This window comes from Heliangelus exortis, chromosome 8 (genome assembly GCF_036169615.1).
Source record: "Heliangelus exortis chromosome 8, bHelExo1.hap1, whole genome shotgun sequence".
NCBI lineage: Eukaryota > Metazoa > Chordata > Aves > Apodiformes > Trochilidae > Heliangelus > Heliangelus exortis.
Genome location: NC_092429.1, coordinates 9,477,646 through 9,501,074, shown reverse-complemented (window position 1 = coordinate 9,501,074; position 23,429 = coordinate 9,477,646). Strand labels below are relative to the sequence as shown.

At 39.8% G+C, this 23,429-nt stretch overlaps 1 protein-coding gene and 1 long non-coding RNA gene across 2 annotated transcripts; one reads left to right on the top strand and one right to left on the bottom strand.

Moving 5' to 3' along the window:
• Positions 1-903: 903 nt before the first annotated feature.
• Positions 904-11,794, top strand: LOC139798997 (uncharacterized). Its single transcript, XR_011727053.1, has 3 exons — positions 904-3,766; positions 7,398-10,370; positions 11,354-11,794. It is a non-coding gene; the product is annotated as an uncharacterized lncRNA (long non-coding RNA).
• LOC139798996 (riboflavin-binding protein) lies at positions 7,220-20,097 on the bottom strand. The gene is made up of 6 exons (XM_071750261.1): positions 19,794-20,097; positions 18,790-18,978; positions 17,987-18,086; positions 16,593-16,721; positions 12,564-12,675; positions 7,220-7,570 (listed from the first exon to the last, which is right to left on the bottom strand). The coding sequence occupies exons 2-6, from the start codon at positions 18,926-18,928 to the stop codon at positions 7,334-7,336; spliced, it is 717 nt and encodes a 238-aa protein (XP_071606362.1). The 5' UTR covers positions 18,929-18,978; positions 19,794-20,097; the 3' UTR covers positions 7,220-7,333.
• Between the last annotated feature and the right edge of the window lie 3,332 nt (positions 20,098-23,429).

Here is a 23,429-nt window from a genome sequence, read left to right as displayed (position 1 = left end):
TATGTGATGCATTTGCAGCCTCTAGTTGGAGTAAGATGAGAGAAACTGCTGGAGTTCCTACTAAGGCACCATGGAGGAGAGAGGAGGCTCCCTAGGTACTTTCAAGGTACTCCCCAAAGACAGTGGTGGTTAAGCCTTTAGCACCCCAGTGGGACTGGTTATCATGTTGTCTACTCAGTCAGTATAATGAGCACTATATTCTAATTAGATACTCACATAAACCTGTTGTCAGCTTCTGTTTGCATAATTTACATGAGCTATAGTGGATGAAGAAGCTTCCCTTCAGGTCTGATGTTTCCTGTCTCAGCTGGTAAAGGCATTGTGCTTCACAGTGAGAAAACACATTTTCCAGACTTAAGCCAGGCATGAGAATACTTTTTCTTGGAGGGCTTGGGCCAAGCCCAAGTGTTATTACCTTAATTCCTGTTAGGGTTAATAAATCTTGGTGATTATGTGTGTGTATGTGGGGCAGGGGTCTGAACTAGAATTGGCACTATGATGGAAAGCAAGAGGAGTTTCCAAAGCTCATCCTTCTGCACAGGCAGCACATGAATAGAGGGCTACTGGCAAGATGGTGATGGATCTGTGCTTTGTCAGCTTACTTGTTGATGGCTGGGGAAACTGTAAAACTCATGGAGCTGCCATGCTGAATGGTTCTTCTCTTCTCTTCTCTTCTCTTCTCTTCTCTTCTCTTCTCTTCTCTTCTCTTCTCTTCACTTCACTTCTCTTCTCTCTCTTCTCTTCTCTCTTCACCTTTAGAAGCCTTTGGGAGCTTTTTGTCTATTTTGGATTTTGTAATTAAGTATTTTTATCACTTTCACTGTAATAATGATTTCAGGTAAGGGTGACATTAAGGAAGCTGCCTGATATCAGACTTGTCTGGCTAGATAAGATCCACATTCTTGTAACGGGTATTGAGAAACTCTTCCGAGTATCCATGTGGCACCAAAGGTACTGAGGAGCAGCCTGTGCTAGAGTCCAGCTGACTGGAGTGGTGCCTTCCAATGACCAACCATACCCCAGGGAGCCATTTGGCAAGCAGGAAAAGTGGGGAGTGTGTCTGAGCTGCAAGAGCCTCTAAGGGAATGTGACATTGCCAGCGAGTAATGCACAGATAATGGCTTTTCATTTCAGGAGCATGGGCAATATTTCACTGCTGTGTGCTCCAGGTTTCACCTTCACAATAGTGTTGGGTAGAAAGGTGATTGGTGTATGATAAAAAGTAAGAAACAAGGGGAAAAAATGTTTTCAGTCTTAAAGTATGCCCTAGCAATGAAAGGATTGTGTCATCTGACTTAGTTGTGTGGAGAGGTTTGTATTCTGGGTACACTTACCTAGCAGGAAGTTAGGAGAAATTCCAGTGAAACTGGGAATGTTGTGCAACATGCATGGCTGCAGTTTCACACCAGTTAGAAGGTTCTTGTGTTTAAGCCATAGATCTGGAGCAATTCCAGGCAATTTGGCTTAAAGTAAACATCCTGGATGCAGTGTGTCAGATACTAATACACTATTGTTTTAGTCTTTCTCATTTCTCCTGTGGGAGTAATCATTCCATGAAGAAGGAAAGTGATCTAATGAGAGAATTAACTCAAGAGCTTGAACATTGAATTAATCACAGCTGCCTGAAAGGGGAACCAAGGCAAACTCCACAGAGAGCTTGCTGCATTTTCAAGGAAGGAGGCCAAGAGAATACTGAGACTCGGGTAGGAGTTGGTGATCCAAACAGAGGCAGGAGAGGTATGCTCTTAGTAGCTAAAGGGAAACAACACTGTGCAGCAGTTTCCCTCCTCATTTCTCTGAGAGGTTAAATCTCAGTAGTAGAGAATCACTTCAACTTTTTCTCGGAGATGTTGAAAGCTGCCAGATTGTTGGGGTCTGATCCTTGTGATGTATTCATACTTATCTGGAGCAGATGACTGATTTTATAGATTGGCTCTTTCTTCACTGTTGTCTAGAGTTGTCCTGTAGTTTCACACTGACTTTGACTGCTCACTAAGGTGACTTAATCACCAGTGCAGTCTTTTTTGCCAAAAGGAAAAATTAGCTGTGCTTGAGAATTATCAGCCCTTGGGCACATGGGTCTTTTAGTCTTACCATTAGCAAAGTTTGGCCGTGTTTCAAATTGTAATCCAAATCCTAATGCTTTTTGGACTCTACTTAACTCTTCTAAATTGCTGTTTTCCCTTGGATAATAAAGTAGAGCAAACACACAACAGACCCATGAGCTGTCTAGAGTATGCAAACAGTCTGAACAGAAAAAAGGAAGGAAACCAACCAGAAAATATGCATAAAATCAGCTAATTTTATTCCCTTTGTTTTATACACTCATTAGATATATACCAGGAACATGGTTGCCCTCTTAGAAGGTATTGCACTTGTGGTGACAGAGCCTGTGAGCTGATTTCACTGAGAAGATGGATAGAGTTAAATTCTGCCTGATACCCACCACATTCCACAGCTCTGTGTGCAGTGGGGTCATTCCAGAAGCAGCGCTTCTGTGGAATGTGGGATACGTCATGAGCTCCATGAGTAACTCTTCATAGGACTTCTGTAGGCCCTGCATCTGCTTTCCTTCTGAGTCAGGACATCTAGGGCTCCACATACACTGAAGCCTTAAAAGATTAAAACTTCCCCAGAGTAACATTTCAATTGTAAATGGCACAGGCTGATAGCACTCGTTCCAGCTCCTTGGCCGTTCTGCTGTTCCCTTGCCAAGTTTTTACTATGATTATTTTTTTCCTTTATTTACCTTTCCTCAGTGCAAGCAGTTTTCACCTCCCTTTTCAGAATATCACATTTGGGATCTTGGTTAGAAAGTTTTAATTCTAATTTTGTCCTTCAAAGTGCTTGCAAAATCTCTGCTTCATTGTCTGAGTAAACAGAAGTGTTGACGAGAATCAGAACAGACTCTTTGGGATTCTTAACAGAAGAACTGTCTGAGTTTAATGACAGCATACTCATAATATTATTTTAATATATTTTTAACCGGTTGTGCACCTATGTTACGGTGGTTTTGTTTGCACTTTAATTTTTTCCATTTGCTTATCAGAATGTCACATCATGTGTTTTCAAAACCATTAAAAAGCCACATGTCACCCACAGCTTTCCATTTTTCTGCAGGATGTTTGTCTCTCCTCATGGAAAATTATCCTGTTTTGACATAATTGTTCTTAAATAATCTAACAATTATTATTATTATGATTTCATTATCCTTCAAGGTGCATGAAAATGCATTGTTTAGTAACTTGTTTTTTTGGATGCTCAGGTTTTTGCAATGTTTTATTTCATAAAATTTCTTTTATAATTTTTGCGTAATAACTTTTGCTGAAGGATTACCTTACAAAGCACAACTCCATTTGCAGGGTGAAATAAGATTCTGAAACAGAACTTGTCTGTACTAGTCCTAGTTCTGCAATTCTTGTAATGATCAGATAAGTCTCTTACTGACTCTCTCCCACTGACTCAGTTTGCTTCTCATTACTTATTTTCCTCTCAGGTAATATTTTGAAGATAATGAATATTTATAAAGTGCTCTGAGTGAAACCTGCACATGAAAAATGCAACAGAAGTTGAAAATGTCATTATTACTGCTGCTTTTTATTTTTTTAAAAGGAAGCTATAATGCAATCAATATCCGTGGAGAATTGTGAACTACAGAAATAGAGTGAGGACTCTAAAGGTACTACAAGAACTTGTGGCTGACACAACAAAATTGAAGGTGAAAACAACTGAGTAACATGATGAAGAAAGCTTTGCAATGCCCAAGGTACAGTGGGCAAGTTTTGTTAATTATGCTTAGTATTGAAATATATGCAGGGTAAGGTATTTGTAGTGCAGAAAGATGATGAAATTCTTTTCAGGCTGCAAGTAATTAAAGATGAGGTTCACCATTATAAGGAATGTTAATTTTAAAGCAGAAGGCTCAGATAACCTGTACTGAAGAGCTCTAACAGAACTGTCAAGAGAGATGTAATCTGTAATAACTCCTGGGATTTCAGTGAAACTTCAGAAGACTCGGAGCATCGTGCCAATGTTTAAGGAAAGAAAATTAAATAAACAGAGTAAGCAGGATGACCCAGCAAACTGTGTTATGGTTAACGTGACACCAGTCCCAAGTAGCAGAGTACAAAAGCTGAAACTTAGCCAGGTAGTAAATAAATCAGTAACTGGCAATAATTTTTATTTTATCAACATTGTCTTGTTGATAAATCCAATTTAACTTATTGATAAAGGTTGTAAGTCTGTTTCCTAGAGTTTATTGTAGGAACATGTTTCACAACATACTTCACAAAGCATTTGATCTGCTGTTGTGACATTTTGATAAAGATCCCAGTTGAGATCCCAGTGTCAATAAACACAGGGGTATTTCAGCTGTCTTGGCCAAGAAGGGTCCAGAATCAGGGCATGTGCTTTTGAGCTGTGATGAGTTGTGGGCACTCACCAAGTCAGGTCAGCATTACCTGGGGATGTCTGCAATCATCAGTAACTTGGATCTTTCTTTTCCCTGGTTCACATCCACGCTACATTGTTGTAGTCTGTTTTTTAGTGACTTGTGTTGTTTAAAATTTTCCTTCATCTGAGCTGTCCTAGTCTTTTTGTAAATGTAAAATCACCCCTGAGAACATTTCTGAGTGACACAAAGACTGTCTAGGAGGTAAATTACTGTGAATATAAAGCAGCTAAACAGAGCAAGCAATGGCTTCAGATAGCTGGGCTATTTACATGAAGATTTTGTAAAACAATCAAGTGCAAAGCAATGAGCAGAAGAGCTAAGATCACAGTTCACACTTCTTGGATGAGGGAGCTGTACAGTGGAAAAGAGTAATGGCAAGAAAAAAAAAAATTGTGACACATGGACACTGGAGGCATGCAAATAATCAGAATGATGCTCTTGTAGACATGGGCAGTGCCACTGGGGAGAAGTGCATAGAGAAGCAGGGACATGGTGCTTTATGTCACCCTTCATGTCACCCTTAAGACTGACATGAAGTATGGCTCTGATTTATATGATTTAGGAAGGGTTTTTCATGACTGGAGAAGGTACAGGGAACCATAAGTATGATTTAAGGGGAGAGAGAATGTCTTACAATAACGTATGTAAACTAAATGGAGCTAAGATACAGCCAATTTCTAAGAAGCAGTTTGATTCAGTGTGGATGCTGCCGAGCAGAAAAGCAATGCTGACTATTGAAGAGCTCTTTAATACACCAGGCTTTAACAAAAACCTATGGCTGAAAGCTGAAACAACAAGTGTTAAATTAGAGATAATCTTCAACAAATTATCAGGTGCATTGGACAAGTCTCTGTTATTTGGAGTTTTAAATAAGACTGAAAGTGTTTCTGTAGGCTAACTTGTATTTGAGTGGAACATTTCTGGATCAATGAAAGAATGATCAAGAAGACAATTTCTATGCTAGGAACAACTGAGAAGTTCTTGGGTTTTTTGGGTGTTTTGTTTGTTTGTTTTTTTGGTTTTTTTTTTTTGGCTTAGAAGAGAGATGACCTAATGGAAATATGGTAGCTCTGCAAAACTTTTGGGGTCACCAAAGAGTTAAATGCTTTGCTGAGGGTCATGAGTCAGTGTGAAAGTTACGAGTAGGAGCTGGCAGTTTTGGTCCCTTAGCTGCTGTAGAATCCAGTGCTGTTCAAGAACATGCAATAACCTGTTTCATGGGTTGTACTGAAACTAAGCATGGAAGAATTGTTTGTTGAGTGTGGTTTCAAGAGTAATTTAGCCTGAGCAAAGAGAATAAAGTAGAATAGGGAGAAAAAGAGCAGAAACATGAGCAGAAATAACTGTGCTAGACTTAGCAAAGAATAATGAAGGAAATCTTTAGCCATGGTGACACAGATGAAGTTGGTGTTATGGCAGTGAAAGGGTGATAATTAATTCTTGAATTCTGAGCTCAACAAAATAAAAAGCAAGAAAATTTCTGCTTTGATCCAGGTGGAATAAAGGACAGGATAGAACAAAATTAGTGAAATAGGGAGAAAAGGACTGTCAGAACTCTACAGAAGACAGAATTCTTGTTCTTTCTTTTCAAACAGTAGAACGGACAAATTGAGTTAGCATGAAATACAGATGTGGCAAAATATTGTTCTAAAAACAATTCAGTGCTGGTAGGAATTAGTCAATTGTTAAATATACTGAGAAGCTGGTTGGAAGCAGAGCATGACCTAATGAGTCTAGCATTACGATTGCAGCTCTGTGAAACCATTCAAATAAATAAAGAGCCCAGTGAAGAAGGTGTGCTGGATTTTTAAGATTCTCCTAGTTTAACAGGATGTGCCAAGTCATTGTTTTAACTGTGGGCCAGATCTTTAACTGCAGTAAGGTTCCTAGCTCCATAGTAAGCACTGAGATTATGCTGATTTTCACAGTTTGATAATCTGACCCCCCAGAATAAATTCTTCTCATTGTTTCCTTGGTAATACCACTCTGAAAGGCTGTACAAAATGGCACAGACCTATCCATTCTACAGCCCTGTTAATGTATGCATATATAAATGAAAACAGCATTTCATTCATCCTTACCTCACAGGTCCCCCTGGGGAGGGGGATTTTGGTTTTCCCTTGACTGTAACAGTGCTGCTAGAAAGCAGAATTACTGATTGGAGAAACCCAAGTGTCTTCCCTGACACTTCTCTTAGTCAGAGATCATTCTGTTTGGAATCATTCAGTAGGATTTATTGCACCCAAAATTATGCTTCAGATCAGTATTGTAGGAGTCGTTTGTATTGCTGTTGTTTAAGGTAGAAGCCCAATGCATCAGACTGTGCATTCTGTATACTGGAACACATGGATCCAGGGATCTAGTACACCAGAATTCCCTGGTTTTCAAGTATGTTTTTGACATAAAACATAAATACATTTTCAGTGGTCAGTAGCCAAACTCACTGATTTGTTTCTGCCTGCAGCATTTTTTCTCTATCTGAGAAGCTCCTGGCACAGAGGAACTCATCACAGGAATGCTATGTGCCTCTGCTAATGAAAGATTTGGGTTGAAGATTGGGTCCATGACTGGCATGGCCTTTCAGAGGTCTCTAGTTCTCACTGTTCCACCTTAAATCAGCAGGAGCTGCCTGTGCTATTCTTTTTCAAAGTCAACCCCTAGATGTTACCTTTAGGCTTTTAGCTGCTCAGTTCAAGTCACAAGATTACACCTGTGCTAACCTGTCTGGGAGCTTTGTGATGCAGATGCAAAAACATCAGAGAAAGGTTAATATAACCAGCCATTGATTTATTGTGTTCTAGGAAGGAAGGCAGGCTGGCTTGATTCCCTCATCCAGCCTCCACCACCATTTCTCTTGTCCTGACATACATTCACCGGCTTTTATCTTGTCTGTTCCCCTTCCTCTCCCTTTAGTTTCTGAAACTTCCGGAGTTTCCTTTGGCAGGCACGTTCCTCACTGCTGCTGATGCTGGAGCTTTCCTCTGAACTCTCGGAGAGCAGATACCTCATTGCAATCGTGTCCTTCTCGTTCATTTGCAAGCAGAGGCAGGAGGATTCACTCACCTTAAATGACTCCCCCCACATATTCTGGCACATGTCAGTCCCGTTTGCATACATCTGTGTTTCAGAACCAGAAATGCATCAGTTACATTTAAGAAGAACTGAGTTAAAATCAATTTGTATTAAGCTCATAAATATTTATAACTTTTTAAAATTGGGACGAGATGTTAAAAAAGCAGTCTGCAGTTATCCACTCTTTCTGTGTGCCACGTTTCATCACTTCTGAGATATCTTGAAATGTTATACAGTCCTACCAGTGGCAAAAGAGATTTGCCTATTGTGAGAGCAAGTCATTACACAAAGTGCAAAGTGATCAACAGCCAACCTTTTGTTTGCACCCTGGGGCTGACAGCCCAGCCAGCTTTCTGGGTCTGACAGACCCAAACTGTGTGTGAGAGGCTGTACAGCTTGTAACATGTCAGGACACTCTGACATATCTTGGGATCTGAGTAGTGCTGAAGGAGCCAGACTGTGTTTTGAATGTGGGAATCTTTGTACCTACAGGCTAGAGGCAGCCCAGTGGAGTCACAGCTCTGTGGGATCTCACTGTGCATCTGCAGTACAATGACTGGGCAGGACCTCACAGACAAAGAGAAGGGACATAGCTGAGAAACTGCTTGAAGAAAAGAAGTTTTCTTCAGTCGTCAGAAGTGCTGTGTCTAGCTGCGCAATGAAAGATTCAATGCAGCTTCTTGTACCCTCTTCAAGTGAATCTGCCCTGTCCTTGCTACTACATAATTTTGTAAGGCCTGTGTCATAGGACCTGTGCAGCCACATAGCCAAGATGGTTTTTGTTTGCCAGGCTCACACTGTGACAACCTTCTGTCCACCCAGTTTGAGTTTGCCTCAAAAGTGTTGGCTCAGGAGATACCACATCCAGCTCCAAAGTGGGCAGGAAATACTCTGTCTTGCCTGCAGTTGTCAGATGTGTTTGTGGCTGAAGTTTTAATCTTCTCTGTTTCTGTAAAGGAAGCTTTAGGTACTCCCATAAACAAAGCTAAGGATGAAGTTGAGGGTGGAAGGAGTAGAAGCCTTGGAAATTAAGCATTGGGAGTATTAATGAGTGAAACATTGGACCAGGCAGCAGGACTGCTGAGCTCTGTTGCTGACTGGTTCACCTTAACCATGTCACCATTGTCTCTCTGAAGGAAGCTGGATTTCATCTGCAACAGTACAAGCAGTCCTTCCACATAATGCTTGTTCTTAATCCTATGGTGGTTCTTTTGGTGCTGGTGGAAATTTTTCTGGATGATGTGCTGCTTTACTGTCATTGTCAGCTCATATAAAAATCTGACTCTGTGAATCTTGGAGAAGGCACTGTGTGATTAGGAGATTTATATTTGTAAGCTGCTCTGTGTGCAAAAAAAAAAAAAAAAAAAAAAAAATTACAGATTTAAGTCTATTATAAGGAAGTAGGACTGAGCATTTGTAGTCCTGCAGCTTCTGCTTCACCTATTTTCCACAACAAGTTATTCTTATGAGATGTCTCCCTGTCTCCCCACATGCAGAACTATGCTGACCTGTGCAGAAAACCAGATAAGAAATAATAATTGCTTTTGCCTTAGAAACATATCCATTGAGAATAATACAAATTCCATTGCAAATAGCCCCAAAGAGTTACACACCATCTCTGTACTCTGTAAAATAGCTTTTCAGTTTACACCATCTCCAGCAAGGGCTTCTCCATGGATGCTGCAGCTGCTGGAGAAGTGTGGAGGTTGGCAGCCACACTGGGAGCAGTGAAGGGCTGCTGTACCCAGTGCTCTTGTATTCTCAAGACAATCAGATTTCAGATGTTTCTTTCCCACTATTCTTGTGTTTCTAAGCAGTATTAGACATTTTCTTACAGCTCCTGTACAGTTTCTGGATTTCTACCTGCTTTTAGCCACCATTTCAGAAATTACTGAAAGCTGTCATGTGAGTTTTCTTAGGTCTGTAGGCAGCAGACATGGCTACCTTCTATTCTTGTGTCCCACAGGTTCTGTACCGTGTTTTCATGGTATTCTGCTTAATAAACTGGTGGTTTTAATTTAACCTTCCTCCTAACTCTCCTTAAAGATCAGCTGGAATGCTTTAGCAAACAAAGAGTGCACAGAGCCCATTTGCTAAACATGTCTGTAAATTACTGGAAAGGATTCTGATTCTTCAGTTTCTTGGAAAATGTTCTAGTCTGTGCATTAACATTGCTTGGGGAGCACTCAGCTGGGAGAACAATGACAAAATGTGCCTCATTTTAGCCAGGCTAAAACTGGCCGTGATCCATTGTGCACTCTTAATATTCAGCATTTGTTCCAAATAGTCCTCACAGCCACTTGCATATGTCAAATGTAGAGCTGCTGATTGCTTCTCCTTATGAGCTGTGGGCATCAAAAGAAAGGAAGCCTCTGGCCACAGTGTGCTGACATTGGAGAACCCTTGGTGCTTCTGGGTAACAGGAACTTTCTTTTCCATGAGCTGAGTCCAAACCAAGCGAGTCTAGTGTTTGTATATTGTGTAATTTTCATAGGGGAATTGTGTTTTTTAAGTTTCTCTGAAGAAACTTCATCTTTATTCTTACTTACCATGCAAGCCTATTTTTGGTCAAAAACATGGGCAGTTTAGGGTGTGGTTCCTTTTAGTTTAGGAGTAGCAGTGCCTGCGTCGAGTGATAAGAGCTCTGGATTTGCTGCATGTTTTTCCCTACAGAGGGTATATTTTCCTTAAGAAATAAATACAGGGAAATTCAAGGTTAAAAACTCCTATCTCTGGACCAGGGACAGCTTGAACAGGGACTGGAGATTGCTTACAGACATTATAATTTCATTTTTCAATTCATCTGGAACTACTGATGATTTAAGCACATCTGGAAAACTAAGCTGTAAGTTTCTGCAGCCCATTTATTTTTTGGCCACCTTCCTGAGCCTGCTGATCAGTGTCACCCTTGCAAGGCAGACACCAATCCTGCACTAACTGGACTGTGACTTCCACTTATATCAGTTGCTGAACTGACTTCTGGAAGCACATGCATTTGAATTGAATTCAAAACAATGAATCTGGGATCTCTTCAAGCCTTACCACCAGTCCCTATGCACTACCCTTACATTTTTTCTTTTGTAATTTGGACAGTTTTCATGGACTCAGTTAAGTCAAACTTAAAAATATTCAGATAAGTGCAGCAGTTTTGAGCTGCATTATATTGCCTTGATGCTGAACTTAATTGAGTCACTAGAAGAAACCCTACCTGACTCTTGAAAGGTCTGTAGATTGGGTTCCAGGCAACCTTGCTCCTATAAGTCTTGTCAGTTACACTGACACTTTAGTTCATAAAATTAATTATGTCAACTATTTAACCTTCTCAGAAAGATGGGATGAGCTCTCAGAAAGCTTGTCAGTGCTGCTCTTCAACCATCAGAGTTATATAGAACAAAATAGCTCTGCCTAGCCACTGACTGACACATCAGAGATAGAAAAGGTCTGTGGAAAACAAAATAAATACAATTAGAAAAATGTCAGGTTATATGGATTTGGAGGGTAGAGAAGGACTTGAATATAGAATCATAGAATTGTTTGTGTTGGAAAGGACCTTAAAGATCACCTAGTTCCCTGCTATGGGCAGGGATATCTCCCACTAGGCCAGGTCACCCAAAGCCCCATCCAACTTAGTCTTGAACTTCCAGGGAGAGGGCATCCACAACTCCTCTGGGCAACCTGTTACTGTGTCTCACTACTCTCACAATAAACAATTTCTTCCTTATGTCTAATCTAAATCTTCCCTCTTTCACTTTGCAACCATCCCCCCTTGTCCTATCACTAAATGCCCTTGTAAAAATTCCTTTTCCATCTTTCCTGTTGCCTCATCAGGTAGTGGAAGACTGCTGTAAAGTCACCCTGGATAACAAGGTAAAATAGAGAAAAGAGTGAAGATAGGCAAGAAAACCTTAAAAATTCCTTTGTGACTTGCAACCCAATTTAAAAAAACATAGGTAAAGTCCCACATTATGTAAGTAACCTTGTAAAATGCATCTCAGTGTCTCTCTGGCATGAACAAAGCTCACTTATCCTTCACTTTCTAAACCTCACTATGGTTAAAATATCAATGCTACTTGAACTTTTGTCTCACAAGTGTTATGAACCACTTTATATTACATATAAAATCCTTAGATTAAGTGATCTACATAAATAGAAATATTTAAAATGCATATACTTAAAAAGTCTGATGTGGGCATGGCTTAGAAACTGCTGAAGCAAACCCAGTTCACCTGATGCATTTTCACAGAATCACAGAATCAGCTGGGTTGGAAAGGACCTCTGAGATCATCAAGTCCAACCCTTGATCCACTTCCACTGTGGTTACCAGACCACCAGACCACCACTGAGTGCCACATCAGTCTCTTTTTAACAATATCCAGGGATGGAGAATCCACCTGCCTGGGCAGCCCATTCCAATGCCTGATCACCCTCTCTGTAAAGAATTTCTTCCTAATATCCAATCTAAACCTCCCCTGGCAGAGCTTAAGTCCCTGCCCTCTTGTCCTACTGGTAGCAGCCTGGGAGAAGAGACCAACCCCTCCCTGGCTCCAACCTCCTTTCAGGGAGTTGTAGGGAGTGATGAGGTCTCCCCTGAGCCTCCTCTTCTCCAGACTGAACACCCCCAGCTCCCTCAGCCCTTCCTCACAGGACTTGTGCTCCAGTCCCTTCACAGGCTCCTTGCTCTTCTCTGGACCTGCTCCAGCACCTCAAGCTCCTTCCTGAACTGAGGGGCCCAGAACTGGACACAGGACTCAAGCTGTGGCCTCACCAGAGCTGAGCACAGGGGAAGAATCCCTTCCCTGGACCTGCTGGCCACGCTGTTCCTGAGCCAGCCCAGGATGCCATTGGCCTTCTTGGCCACCTGGGCACACTGCTGGCTCATGTTCAGCTTCCTGTCAATCCAGACTCCCAGGTCCCTTTCTACCTGTCTGCTCTCCAGCCATTCTGTGCCCAGAGTGTATTTTACAACCATATACTAAAGGAAAGAAAAAAAGCTCTCTTAATGCCATTTTTTCTGTTCCAGACAGTCAGGTTCTCTTACCTCACTGTATGGAGTACATTTATTCTTACAGTGGTTTTCTCCACTTTCATCCCATTCCCAGTCTGTCAGCCAGTTATGAACACATATGGAATCATCTTTGCAGGCTTCATACCTTCAGGGAGATCAGTGTGGAAGACAGAGTTATTTGTCTCATGGTTTCTTTTCCGTGGACTCATATTCAGCTCACATAATCTCCATGGGCTATGCTAGTAACATTGCATAATTGCACAGTGCAGCTTAGCAGCAGATTTACAAGAAATGTGCACATTATCTTAGCTTGACATATGCATAAACTCTGAGCTGGCCAGGCAAACCTGCATCCCAATGAAAACTAAACAGTTTACCCACTATGTTTTATACTCACAGGCTTAGCTAAAGGGCTGATGATGTGAGGAGCAACACAGATTCATGAAGTGCTTCCTGCTTGGTTATGTTTATTGATGTTACTGAGCAGAGGAAATTGTGGGAGGGAGTTTCATGAATGCTGATGTTCAATACTGTGACAGAGCACGTGAGTGCTAGGAGTGAACTGTCACTTGAGGGTGACTTGAGGGACATGTGGGGAAAGTTTGGATTTAGGAATTAATATGGGAAAGGAAGAGTGATATTTCTTGGGCAAGGAATTTCTGTGAGGGTTGTTCACTTAAATAAGGAAAATCCACAAAGAACAAAATCACATAAAATACTAGGCTGTCAGCCTCAGAACAACTTGTTCTAAGAAGTTAAGCTTGAAGTGAAGAAGGAAAGAAAACAGTCTTATAGGGCATAGGGTTCAAACTTTAAAATTTAAGTTATTTTTAACTTGTAAACAGTGATGTAAAAAGAAGCCTATAAATGGTCTGGAACAAGTACAGTATGCAACTGGCAGGTCCATGTGAAGAAAGATCTCATGACTTGCCATTATCCTATATAATTTCCATCCTTCCACTTCTTTTTTATGTTGTACTTCTTGGCTCTTAGCATTCTTAAGTATCACTTTCTGCAAATAAGTTAACATCTACTTAAATTTAGTCTCAATAGCTTCAGGCAGACTACTCACACTGGTAACTAAGGGTGCCAAAACTGTGAGCCACAGCTTTCAAGCAATTAGAGTAGTTCAGCATGGCATTTATAACTAATGACTTTGGATATAGATCGTGTTTGTAATTTTAAATCTTCAGGGTCATGTTTCCCAAACTACTTTGGTATCAGAAGGGCTGCAGACGTACATTTCAATATGAAATATGAGGTTGTCAAGTGGCCACAGAACTATAAGAACTAGACATTGCAATACATGGATAAGCAAGAAATGTAAGAAAATGCTGAGTTGCACAACATTCACATAGGGTTTCTGGGCTTTTTGGAGGGAGAAAGAAGAGTGAGAGTTGGAGGGTAACTGGGGCCTGAATTATAGGGCTCTGGGGCAGAAGACGTATTCTCATGTTCATCAGAGGTGGGCAATGAGCAGCCCTTGAGGCTGAGGAGAGGGCAGGACTGCTTTGTTTGAAATTAGTGACACCTTCAGTTATACTTTTCAAATTATGAGTACATATTTCAGAGTTTTACTGAATTGGGGCATTCATGCTGTGCATCTGCTTTTCTCAGGAGTCTGGATTAAATATGTTTGTGAGAGTATTTATTTTTTTTATTCCCTATTATCTATGGAGTTGTCAGATTAAGTATTTCCTAATTATAATTATTGCCTGACTGTTGTTATATAAGCAGGTAGCAAGGCATGACTCTTATTTTTACGAGGTTTTTTTTTAGCCCAATGGCAGTAAGGATGAAGCTAAGTGTATGAAAAATTACGACTTATGAAAAGTCTGATTTCTGCTGCCTGGAAATCTGTAAATGTTTTTTTTTAAGCACTAGTTTAAACCTGTGAGAAACATAAATACTTAAAAGATACTCCCTGAATATACTAGTTCTCCATGCACAATGGCTGGGATATATCATTTTTTAAAGCTTCTTTTTTTTTCCCCCCCTCATGTTTTAGAATTAGCTGTTTCTCTTTTAAAAGGCACAGGGACCTTTCACAGGTGGATCAGAAAATAGCTTGTACATCATCCTGCTTCAAAAGCAATAGTTTTAGGACTAGTGGAAGCAAGGAATCCTAAGACAATAGGAAGAAAAGGAAGGCCCCAAGCTAGTCAGATGAATTTATTTTAAATGAAGTCACTGCTTGTTCAGAACCCTCTGCACATTTCTGGCCACAAAGACATACAATATGCAGCAGGCACACTCACGGCATGTAGAGAAAGTAGGTCACATCCCTAGCAGTGCTGCAGCACGCTAAAGGGACTCCAGTGAATAGAACATGGAAAAACGTTAATTTAAATCACCAGAAAGAGTAGGAATTCTGTCCAGACTCTTTTCTAGCCTCAGGCCTTAAGCAGGGTGAGGGAGTGGGTTTGACATTGGCATTAGGCAGGCACACAAATGAGCACGCATGGTAATGGGTCATCATTACATTTTTGATTCAGGCCAGGCATCTGTGACGCCAACAGGGCAATAGATCATTGTTTGGTATTTGTTTAGAGTACACCCTCCTCTCTGCCAGGAGACTCTATCCTGGAAAAGGGTCAGTTTTCTCCTGCACAGCAGCTTTCAGCTACATACACATATATTTTCCAACAACAGAAATTAAAGATGCTATGTACCTGGAGGTTCCAGCAATACCCAGGGGACACTGGGGGTTTTGCTCTGTAATGTTGACCCACCATATACACCCACTATAAATTTCATATATACTAAGTGTATTACAGTGTGTATTTTCTTTTGTCTTTACACTTTCACTAGATATAGCAGTTTGGTCATGAATTTGTGTGGTACTTTTTTGGGGATATACTTGTTTTAACACCGGTATTCTATCACTTTACCTGTTAGATCTATTCTAAAGCTCACCGACAACTCCAATGCTCTAATATCCGAACACTTTCCATTTTTTAAAAATATTTGATTCTGAGCTTTGAGATTCTGTGTTCTGGACCAAATTCAAGGTCTCAGTCTTCATCCTCAAGGAGGTCAATAATCTGGATTAATTTTAAAAGATACTGAGAATTTAGGAAGGAAGACTGCATGGAGTTTAGTAACACAGAAATCAAATTAATCACTAGAGAAAATTCTACTGAAGATAGGAAGAACACCAGTCCTTCTCACTATCTTTCATTACAATGCAAGCTGTGCTTCTTGTTTCTTTCTCTGGCACAAAGCAAGGGAGACATATTGAAAGAAAAATGCTAGCAAAATACTGCACTGCATACATGACTTGGACCTTGAAGAGAAGATGAGAGTGCAAATGAATTATGTGTCAATATTATTCAAGCTGAGTGCCACTAGGGAAACCACTGTACAGAGTAGTGCAAGGAAACCTGACCATGTGCTACCATGTGTTCTTTATTTTCTGTGCTTCCAAGAGAAACTATTTTATAACATTTTTAGAAGTATAAAAACAGGTTTCTGTGATTTTCAGAGCAGGCTAAGTGACTCAGACATTCACAGCTCATTACTTTCAAGGGATGCTGTTAAAATCCTACAGTGTGAACACAGCCTGTGCTGTTTGTACTATGCCTCACACCAATCTAACCACACAGACAAGTTACTGTAGTTACAAGGCTCAACATTAGTGTGGTACTGAATGACATATACGTGTCACATTATGACATTATTTAAGATCCAACATCTAAAAACAGAGAGGGAGGGAAAGAGGGAAAGAGAGAAGTATGCTGGATACAGACCACTGAAAAAATCTCATTACCCCACCTGAGTATAATGCTCCTATGCCAAGACAGGACAGAGAGGTGCTGGGTTGTCCCACTACATGTCTTGCACTCAAAAAATAATGTGGTTTCTTGACAGTATCTTTTGGGAAACAAAATCAAATGCTATGATGCCTGCTCATTGCTACTATTTGTAGAAAAGCCATAAAGCAGTGCAACACCACTGAATCTTTAGTGCCACTTCATGGGGAGACTTGTGTTTCATCCACCCCTGCTCTTTGCCACCTGAGTAACACAGGCATGTTACAGCTAAATAAAAGCACAAACCTACCAGTCATCACAAAAGCTTTGACACAAGGGAACAGACTGAATAGCGGCAGCATCGTTCGGATTGATCCAGCGAGAAGCTTGTGGGGAACACCGGTAAAAGCACTCGATTTTCTTTGTGAAATCTTCACAGCTGTGGTGGGCGAGAAAAGCCAAATTTAAGCCTGTTTCTTAGCATCAAGGCTATCACCTCAGCTTTCTAGGACTATTTTGATGTGGATGCAATAGTACAGACCAGGAGAAAACCACTGAAAAGCCTCCTTCCTTTTACCCTGTTAAGGTTTAGGTACCAATCTCATTCCTTTGGTATTGTGTGCAGACTCCAACTGTGCAATCACCACAGCCAGCTGAAGAGTCTACAGAAGTTTCCATGCACATTTCAGCCCTATTTGTGTAAGCTTTCCATAAACTTTTGAAGCCTTGAATTTTCCTGGCAGGAACGATTTCAAGCAATAATAAAATGTAGTTTAAAACTATAGTACAAAACTCCCTCTATACCATAGCCTCGTGGTTTCACTAATCTTTAGATTTTCCCACAGCCCAGCTGAAATTACTTAAAAACACATAGTGCTGCTGCTCTGCTGGAGTGGCCTGCAATAGCTGTTACTTTTGCACATCTGGTTCTGCTTAATTGTTTTGTACTTTCATTCTTTTATTTCTATAACTTGCCATGTTTCACAGCTCTGACATCTAACAGGGTACTAAAAATCTTAATTACGAAGACATTCTTCATGGTTACAAACCCTGCAGGACTACAAGCATTTTTGTTCTAAATATTCAGAAGTTTAACTTCTGGCCTTGTGTGCATTTTGTTTGCAAGCTTTAATCATTTACTTGATCTGCTTTCTAAACAAAGGAAGAAGCCTGGGCTGTACTGACTAGGTGTCACACTGGCTGGTATGTGATGGCTGCTCTGAAGTGTCTGTAGCATGTGGTGTGGTTGTACCTACTGGGTTTATTGCTTCTTTGCATTGCTTAGTCTAGTTCTATACTGAAAGCAAACATGAAAAAATATAACCTTTTTTTGATAAAATAGCAAAAATCCTTCTGCACAAATAGTACGTTCCTAGGGATTCATGGACTTTTGTCAGAGATTAAGATGTTGGTCAGGTATGGAGAAAAAATTATGGGAAACCAGGTTGTGTGGCACCATCTCTAGAGCAACCTAGGGAGTGTCACAAATGGTACGTTCCTAGGGATTCATGGACTTTTGTCAGAGATTAAGATGTTGGTCAGGTATGGAGAAAAAATGATGGGAAACCAGGTTGTGTGGCATCATCTCTAGAGCAACCTAGGGGGTGTCTATCAGCAGCTCCAGGGGGAGTTACCATTAGCTGTGTGGGTGCTACAGCACAGATCTATTGAAGCAGGACACAGACAACATCAAAGATGACTTACGATTTACTGAGCTGCCCACATCTGTTCCAGTAGCTGTTGTTTACTTTAATTACTGGGGAATGAGCCAATTGCTCTGTGAAGTTTGCATAGCAACAGGAAGCTGTTAGGAATGAAACAGAGATCTTGCATTAAGGATTTGCTTTAATACTATATTTGGGAAATTCAAAGTGCAAGATAAATCTGCTTTGGTCCATAACATGAAGATGTCTCTTAGTACCAATAAGCTCCAACATTTCTGGGGCTGGGGATAGCAGGGTAAACGCTAAGTGAGGTGGACTGGCATGAACAGGGCTTTGTCAAGGTGTGCCCAGAGAGCCCCGGGAATTTTACCAATGTTCTGCCAGTTGTTACATCCTGAAGGACATATGCAAACTTTGAAAGCTACCAAACATAAAAAGGGACTTGAAGAAATGTCATAAATACTATATTTGACTCACTGTAGGATTTTGATTTTAACCTTTCCCAGTTGGTGTCTTCTACAAGACACTTTACACTTAATCACAATGAGCCAAAGGCATCTTTGCTGTAAGCTTTTTAAAGCAGACGGGGCTACAAGAAAGGAAAACTGCATCAGGATTTTTAAAAGATAATAAATAAAGCAAACTGGAGTTTTGCAGTAGTTTTATTAACCAGAATCTTACTCTTTGTTTGCATGCAGCAAAATGTCAATGAAGGGAGCTTGTCAAATGCAAGTAACAGTGCATCTGATATATTTTTGAGAAATTAAGGGAACTGCCAAAACAATCAGTGTGTACAAAGCAGTACTTCTAGACTGTATTTGGCAAAAATGAATCCACACTTACATTCAGAGTACAGAGTGCATTCCTGCAGATTTGGCTCAGGACTTGGCTTTGGTTTGTGGGTGTCCCCCTCCAGACATCCATATTTTTGGCAGGTAGATGACATTATGACAGCAAAGAGGGTGACAGCAAACCTCAGCATTGTTGTTCAGTTCTTTTTCTTGTGTGGAGAAAAGTCTGTATCCTTTTTTTCTGGGAGAAGACATTACATTAAAAAGAAGGACTGCTTAACAAACTCTACAGATATAATCGAATAAAATATGCTCTGCAAAGATTCACACAGGAATATTAAGACACATCCTCTCATTCTCTTTGCTTATATCTGAATACTTTTGCTACATATTTTTGAGTTTCGGTGGTAGGTGATAAAAACCATCAATGGTTCAGGCAATTTATAAAAACGTTATAATTTTCAATATTTAAGAACATTATTTAAAACTTCCTACACTGACCCGAATTATCTTTGAACCTTTCCAAGAGACATTCCCTTGCTTCTCTAGATTTGAAGAAAAGATTGATTAGTTCTAGAACTTGCAGAGTTGTTTTGCATACTTTGGAAATGACACATTTAATACAGCTGCAAGTGAGTTAGTAGTGGTCAGCACCTGAGCTTGATAAACTACAGTGAGAAATTACAGCCTTTATTGAAGCTATGATAGTTTATACTTAAGAATCTAATTCATTGTTTTCTGCCCCTTGGAGAATTTGGTCAAATATGCAAGATAAAAATGTTTTATCTGAGCAACTAATTTGTCATTAAACACAGCCTACATATTAATGAGCTATATAGATAAATCTAGAACCTGTTACATTAATCAATGCAAACCTATTTATATATGTTACTAATTTGACCCCCCATTCTTTAGTTCAATATCCCTGTTATATTTTTGGAATAATTTGCCTGAATAGGGACTGCAGTTTCTCTATGCACCCCAACTTTTCAGATATAAAGAAAACATGTTACAGAAGAATAAAATGGTCTTCATAATTTCTTTGTGTATTCTCACCTCTTTTGCTTTCCCTCAGGAAAACTTCTCCCTGGAACCAGGAACACAATAAATTGCTTTTCTTATTTTCTACTTTATATATATACCATCTGGCATCAGTGCTCCAGAATTTGTTTGCCCTGGACAAGTTCCTTGACCTTTTGGAATGCTAACATAGATTTATCTCAAAAGCAGATGCAGTGACCAGCACATAATGCCCTTTTATTGCTTGCAAACGTCGACATGATAAAGTGGAAAGTACAAGCATAGGTTAGTATTAAGAAAACAAGAGCTCTTTTAAAAACTAAAGGCAACTAACTCCCCTCCCTGATTTTTTAATGATTAATTTTGTTATTAATTATTAGGTTAATTTCTACAACAGTTTCACGAGCCTTTTATCACAGATTTGGACGTCACTGAATTAGAGACATGAAAAACAATGCTTCATATTTCAGCCTGACAGGAATAATTTTGATTATAGAACTGATGATTTCCTTTGTTCATCCTGTTATTTTACTGCAGCCCCTGGAAGAGAATCCATGTCTCCCAGTTCTCAGGTCACAAGATCCTTTTCTCACCTGCTGCTGTTTGCTTTGGTTGCTCTACCTGCCTCACACGTAGCCTTCGACCAGTATCACAAGCACGACGAAGAACTCCTGCTTGTACCACTGACAGTGATTCCTGACTGCATTTCATGGTGAGATCTGCTCTCTGCAAATGGGATTCTGCATCTGAACATAAAGAATTGCAGAAGGTGGTGATTACAAATAGTTGCACTTAATTTCATAGATCAAATCTTGTTGAGTACTGTAAAGAGCAGTACCATTGACTACCTGGCAACTATTCAGATGCAGAAGGAAAGTAATATATGTTGGGTTTGTGTTTAAAACAGAGCACTGTCAGATAATACTCTGGTGCCACTATTTAAAAACTTTTTTTGCTTGAAAAAGCAAATACTGGCACAGTGGAAGTGCAGTACAAATCTCATCCAGCAAACTCACTGAGCATGATCATAAAACAATCTCTATAAGCACTGATTCCTATCCCAGCTCTAGTAAATGCCTCAAGGCAGAAACATTGCTGTCCTAAAAAGATCCATTTCCAGATCAGTGGAAACTGAGCAATTTTTATGTTCCAGAATAAATTTAATGAAGTCAAGTTGGAAGAATGAATTTAATTAAGGCAAGTTTAAAAAGGCATAAAGGAGGAGAAACTGAAGTAGATCTAATGGCTTCTTATCCATGCCTTCATCTCATGTCACTTGCTCTAGTGTCGGGTGAAATTAATGGAGCTCTTTGCTGATCTGTAATGTAAAGGATTTGTGCATACTCCTCAGCACTTGGGTCTGTGTATTCATACAAAAAAATGACCACTGTATAGTATGAGCCCTCGTGTTCAGCATTGTGATGTGTGGATAGGGTAGCCACCCTGGTAAAAAGCACAGAAATAGTACATGGTCTGTGCCTTACTGCTTGGTTTGCATGAAATATCTGCACGCTTGTGAAGGTGTAAGCATGCCAGGAGGTTTCTTGTAATGCCTCTGTTCATTGAACTGACATACAAATTATATTAAGCTATAGGAAACTGGGATCTCTTTCAGGCTTTGAGTATGAGCCAAATGGGACCACTTGCTGGGAGATTAGGCAGAGTTTCTAGCAGCAGGAAGGAAAATTGTCATATGTTTGTGATTTCTCAGACTTGGCTTTGGTTAGCAACACATGTAAGCAGGCTCAGGCTAAGGAGCTTTTAGAGATTTCAGCTATACATCTTCATCACCTGAGAAGCAAATCTTTTTTTTTTCTTCGAGTATTCCCTGACTACTTATTTTGAAATATGTTTTATACTGAGAAATCAGATAAAGGAAGTTACTTACCCTTTCCCATACTTGAGTGGGTCATTTATCTTGATTTGTTAAAAGTGAACTTATTTTCCAGTACTCAGTGATTTTCTTGTACTTTCAGGACTCCTACTGCCATTTAATTTAAACTTTAACATCAGTGCCCTGTAACTTTAATACAGCTTTTTCAAAGTTAGAGCTTAAGCATGCATGATGTCAAAAGAAAGAGTAAAAGCTTGTTAAAATATTGCCACACACAGTAACTCAGCTGCTACAGCATTAAATTATTATTACCATGATCTAATGATCTAATTGATAGCGGCCTATGCTAATAAAAGTATGCATCTATTCCAAAACCACAAACATTGCTATACAGGGTCTCAAGAGGCATCTACCTGAGCAACTTCCTTCTGTTAAGAGCCATTAGTAGGAAATCAGGGAAAAGAAATGTTTAAAAAATAAAGCTAGTTGCTAACTTTGCGCCTTCTGGCAATCAGCTCAGTAACTGTGTCAACTGACATCTCCTAGCTCAATATAGTGATTCCTTTTTTGTGAGTTAGATCTCTTTAATGACTGACATAAGCTTTTAGGCTTTTATATTCCTTGTAAGTCTGCAAAGGTGATTTGGTTAAGGGAAAAATTGTTTGCTCTTCCAACCATTGACAACTGCCAGATCCATTTCCTTTCTTGGCATCCTGAAAGTGTAACAACAGTGTGGCCAGAGGGAGACAGACTTCCAGGAGGATAAATGAGAGCATTTGGCCTGTTACAGCTTTATTAGAGATGGCAATATGTGCTAATGAAATTAATCTGTTTGTTCCTCATATCGCAGTGTGAGCCTGCATGCTCAGAAGTTGGAAGTGTTTTTCTCGTTAACTGTAACCAGAAATGTAATTAGGAGCACAGGTTGTTATCTCATTTAGTGCCATTCCTGAAGCTCCTTTGCAGAACTGCATTTAAAGATGCAATGAGGGCACATTATTTGATTGTAAGTTTGTGACTTTAGTTATGTTAGACTTCAGAACAAAGAGTTTGTATTCACAAGTCTCTCTGCTGATTGTATCATGTCACAAGTGAAGCTGAATGCCAAAGGAGACACTCCAGATGGACTCAGTCTGGCACTCCTGACTCTTGAAAAAAAAGCTGAGGTCAATCTTAACTACTGAATTTAAGGTATGATTTGTTTCTGTTCACTTTGGGGGGACTGGGATTTCTTCTTTTCTTTTGTCTTCGAAAGGCCTACATCACAGCACAAAGAAGGTTTGCTTGCTTTACTTGAATACACAAATATTGCTGAGCTAGTTCACCAGCAGGGCACAGGAATGACAAAAATACCACTAATTTTGCATAACCCAGGGAGTGAGTCACTTTGGAAATAAAAAGCAGATATTTTAATGAATAGTAGGTTTAAAAGGCAATCAAAATCCAAACAACAAAATTATAATTGTAAAAATGTTATTTTAAGCCCCATGTTAGATTTTTCAAAATTAAAGGGGACAAAAACCTACTTATTTTACCTTATTACTGAGTTGAAAGCACCTCTTGAAAGAATAACTAAATGTTCTTCCTTTGCCCTAGTCTTTCATTTGCCTTTCACTTGCCTTTCTCATTCTGCTTGTCTGTTACTGTAAGGTTCCTTGAACCACTAACAGTTACTGGTTTTTCTACAAAGAATGGACTTTGGTTTGGATAACTACTGACTGTGTAGTGTGCTGTGGACTCTCAAAAGTAACAAAGAAAATTTGGGTCTAGCTTGACGTATCCTCCAGAAGTAACCAACTGCAGTCTTGATTCTCATTTAGACTATTAATATTTGTTTG

Bases quoted from the DNA above. Each gene is read 5' to 3' on its own strand.
- LOC139798996 (XM_071750261.1), bottom strand. From the start codon at position 18,928: ATGCTGAGGTTTGCTGTCACCCTCTTTGCTGTCATAATGTCATCTACC. The intron at 18,087-18,789 runs GTAAGTGTGGAT...CATTCCTAACAG, and splicing joins ATGCACTCTGTACTCTGAAT to CTTCCTGTTGCTATGCAAAC. The intron at 12,676-16,592 runs GTAGGTTTGTGC...ATCTCCCTGAAG, and splicing joins CAAAGCTTTTGTGATGACTG to GTATGAAGCCTGCAAAGATG.